The sequence below is a fragment of the Bremia lactucae genome, linkage group LG1 (assembly GCF_004359215.1).
Source record: "Bremia lactucae strain SF5 linkage group LG1, whole genome shotgun sequence".
NCBI classification, from domain to species: domain Eukaryota; phylum Oomycota; class Peronosporomycetes; order Peronosporales; family Peronosporaceae; genus Bremia; species Bremia lactucae.
In genome coordinates, this window is record NC_090610.1 from 8,273,227 (window position 1) to 8,276,173 (window position 2,947).

Below are 2,947 nucleotides of genomic sequence, written 5' to 3' on the forward strand. Positions count from 1 at the left end.
CGCTTGGGCTAAGAGGAACCCATTCAAGTAGCCACGTGCTTGCTGAGCTTAGCATCATAAAGGTTGAAAGCAATACATTAGCATTCTTACATGTGCCGGTCTTTTCGTAGGAAAAGTTTATAAATAAAGCAACATGCGAGTCAGTTTTTCGATAACTTGTTGCATAAGTTCAAGAAATCGACGCTTGCTATAATTATGTAGCTTAGAATGAGGCTTCGCAAGCATGTGATCGCAGGTCGATGAGTCCACCAGCTTGATGACCTTAGCTTTAGCTACTCAATGAAATAAGCTATAAAGAAGCAAAAGGAACCTCTTGTCGTATACCCGGTATAAATCTATCAGTTGGCTTAATTTGTTGTGCATGTGATTACAGTTTGCAAAAGGAATAGCAGGCTCAGCACAACAACAGGTATTGTTGAAGCTCAGCGCTATTATTAACATTGATGGCAGCAGGATTATCCGGACCGATCCCATAAGCTTACGATGAGCTGGGATCCTTACGTACCTTCCAAAGTATTGGGACGTAACGGGACCAGAGTTGCCTGTTAAAGACCAACAATACGCCCTGTAAGAGGAGGTTTTGCTGAAAAGTCGATATAAGCCTGCTGCGTGGATAAGCTGCAGTTTTGCGTTCCAATTCGTAGCCTGAATTGCGATCGACAGGCGGAGGACTGGGGTTGTCGCACATGACAATTCAACGTGACCTGATTACTGATATGTTTGAGGGCCAAAGCCTGAAATCCAGCGCGCTCGGAGCAGATGCAAATGTATTGCTTTTGGAGCATGCTCTATTATATATGCGACCGCCTTTAAAGGCTATTTATGAGTATAAGTGTAGAGCATGCTGCATAGCGCAACTAGCGGACTTGACTCTACTTTCTCCGGACCTGACAGAAGCTGGCTCTAGAACAGCGGTATCATGCAAACACGCGCACCTGCTATTGTATTTAAGCTTAGAAAATAACAACGCGACAAAAGAAAAGGTACACGACGGTGACGTTATGAGGTATATTCAGGCCTCGATATTGATAGATTTATCTCCGATGCCATAGCATTGATGCAGTTGGTAACGAAGCCTGTAGAGGAGCTTTCATTAGACTTTTGAGGCTCAGTCAAAGACGAAAGCCTTCGCTCTTGCGTATTCGATCAATCATTATTGCTACAATAGGACCTTTGTTTAAAGAAGTCGTACTCGTAAGAGCGACGAGCCGCAATTGTAGTTGTGTTGGCTGGTTGGAGGAAGGCTGGAGATTGTATGGGTTAGGTACGTTGTAAGCATTGTAAGCATCTCATTCTGCTTGCAGGCGTTCAAATGAAATCGTAAGCTTTATACAATATTATGGCTGCATGAGGCTGATAAAACTGCGATTTCGATACCGAGATGAAAGGTGTGACAATAACGAGCCTTATAATTGGAATCATCACTTCACCAATTCTTGCGTGGAATGGGCAACGTCCAAATGGTGTTAAATTGCGCACCAGTCTCATTTTTGGCATCGAGCGTGCTATGTGTTTACTTGGTTATGTAGCACAAAAAACACAGATCATAGTGCTGTGCGATTGCTTGGATACGTAGAACACGAGGCTAATAATGTTTATGATTATGTAAGCATTTGATACAAACTTAAAAGTTAGACTTAAAAATCCATTTCAAATCAAAGATAAAGCTCACGACCACCAATCCACGGAACATCCATCTACCAAAGTCTTCCAACTGATTTTTGAGATGAATCCAGTCACGAAAACGTATGAGCCGGCAAATATTTGGACATGATTTAATACTGTAGTTTGAAGATGTGGCGGACCATGAAAGGCAAATAAAACTCACCCTTCGAGCTTATCCACACGCTCTTGTTGCTTCATGCGTCCTTCTGCACATCTTCATGAGAATCTTTTGTGAAACTAATGAGCAGTCGTGCTATTAAATGTTTCCATGTGGTATCCCTTATGGTTCGCTTCTGTTTCTAAAAGCTTGTGCAAATTCTATTCGGATCGCCTGCTCGTACCAGCTTAAGTTATCCTCTGGATACAACCCTTCCTACAGTAGCAGATGGCTACCAGCCACCCGTCTTTTTTTTATACCTGTAGTGAGGTGGATACTTGACCCATGGGCACCTTAACGTGATTTGTCATCACTCTTAAATTTATGTTTGTGCACTTCAATCCGAATAAATTTATCAATGTTCGTATTAAGGATTGCTTAATTCCGAGACTATCACTTTTATCAAGTCATTTTGCAACGAGCTAAAGTTGCCCTAATGTTACACAGTCCCCGTTAAGTACACTTGGTGAACTTCAGGGGATGGTCAACTACTAAATAATAGTAATTAGACCCAGCACTCGGGTATGGTTCACATTTGTGACCAACCCTTGTGTATGTGATGCACATGGGTGCATTCACATTAGGAGGGATGACGCCCAGCGTCATCCGTGATGACGGCTAGCGTCATCCGTTACGCGAGGTATCTAGAAAGATACGCTCGCAATACATATTAAGTGTTATTTATACAGATGACATTTTAATTGGTAAAAATAGATATTTATATTTAATAAGATTGAATATAAATCAGTGTGAAAACTTGTAACGGGCTAAAGGTGCCCTAATGTTACACAGTCCCCGTTAAGTACACTTAGTGTACTTAAGGGGATGGTCAATTGCGAAATAATAGTAATTAGACCCAGCACTCGGGTGTGGTGCACATTTGTGACCAACCCTTGTGTATGTGATGCACATGGGTGCATTCAAATTAGGAGGGATGACGCCCAGCGTCATCCGTGATGACGGCTACCGTCACCGTTACGCGAGATATCTAGAAAGATACGCTCGCAATACATATAAAGTGTTATCTATAGAAAAATATGACATTGTAATTGGTAAGAATACGTATTTATATTTAATACGATTAAATATGAATCAGTCTGAAAACTACTTCCTACTTGGTAAGTG

The 2,947-nt window shown here is 41.6% G+C and overlaps 1 protein-coding gene across 1 annotated transcript; it reads left to right on the forward strand.

The window, feature by feature from the left end:
* Positions 1-686: 686 nt before the first annotated feature.
* On the forward strand, positions 687-1,324 carry CCR75_009689 (uncharacterized protein; the record flags this gene model as incomplete). Its single annotated transcript, XM_067967728.1, has 3 exons — positions 687-1,006; positions 1,113-1,264; positions 1,305-1,324. The coding sequence occupies 3 exons, from the start codon at positions 687-689 to the stop codon at positions 1,322-1,324; spliced, it is 492 nt and encodes a 163-aa protein (XP_067820475.1).
* Between the last annotated feature and the right edge of the window lie 1,623 nt (positions 1,325-2,947).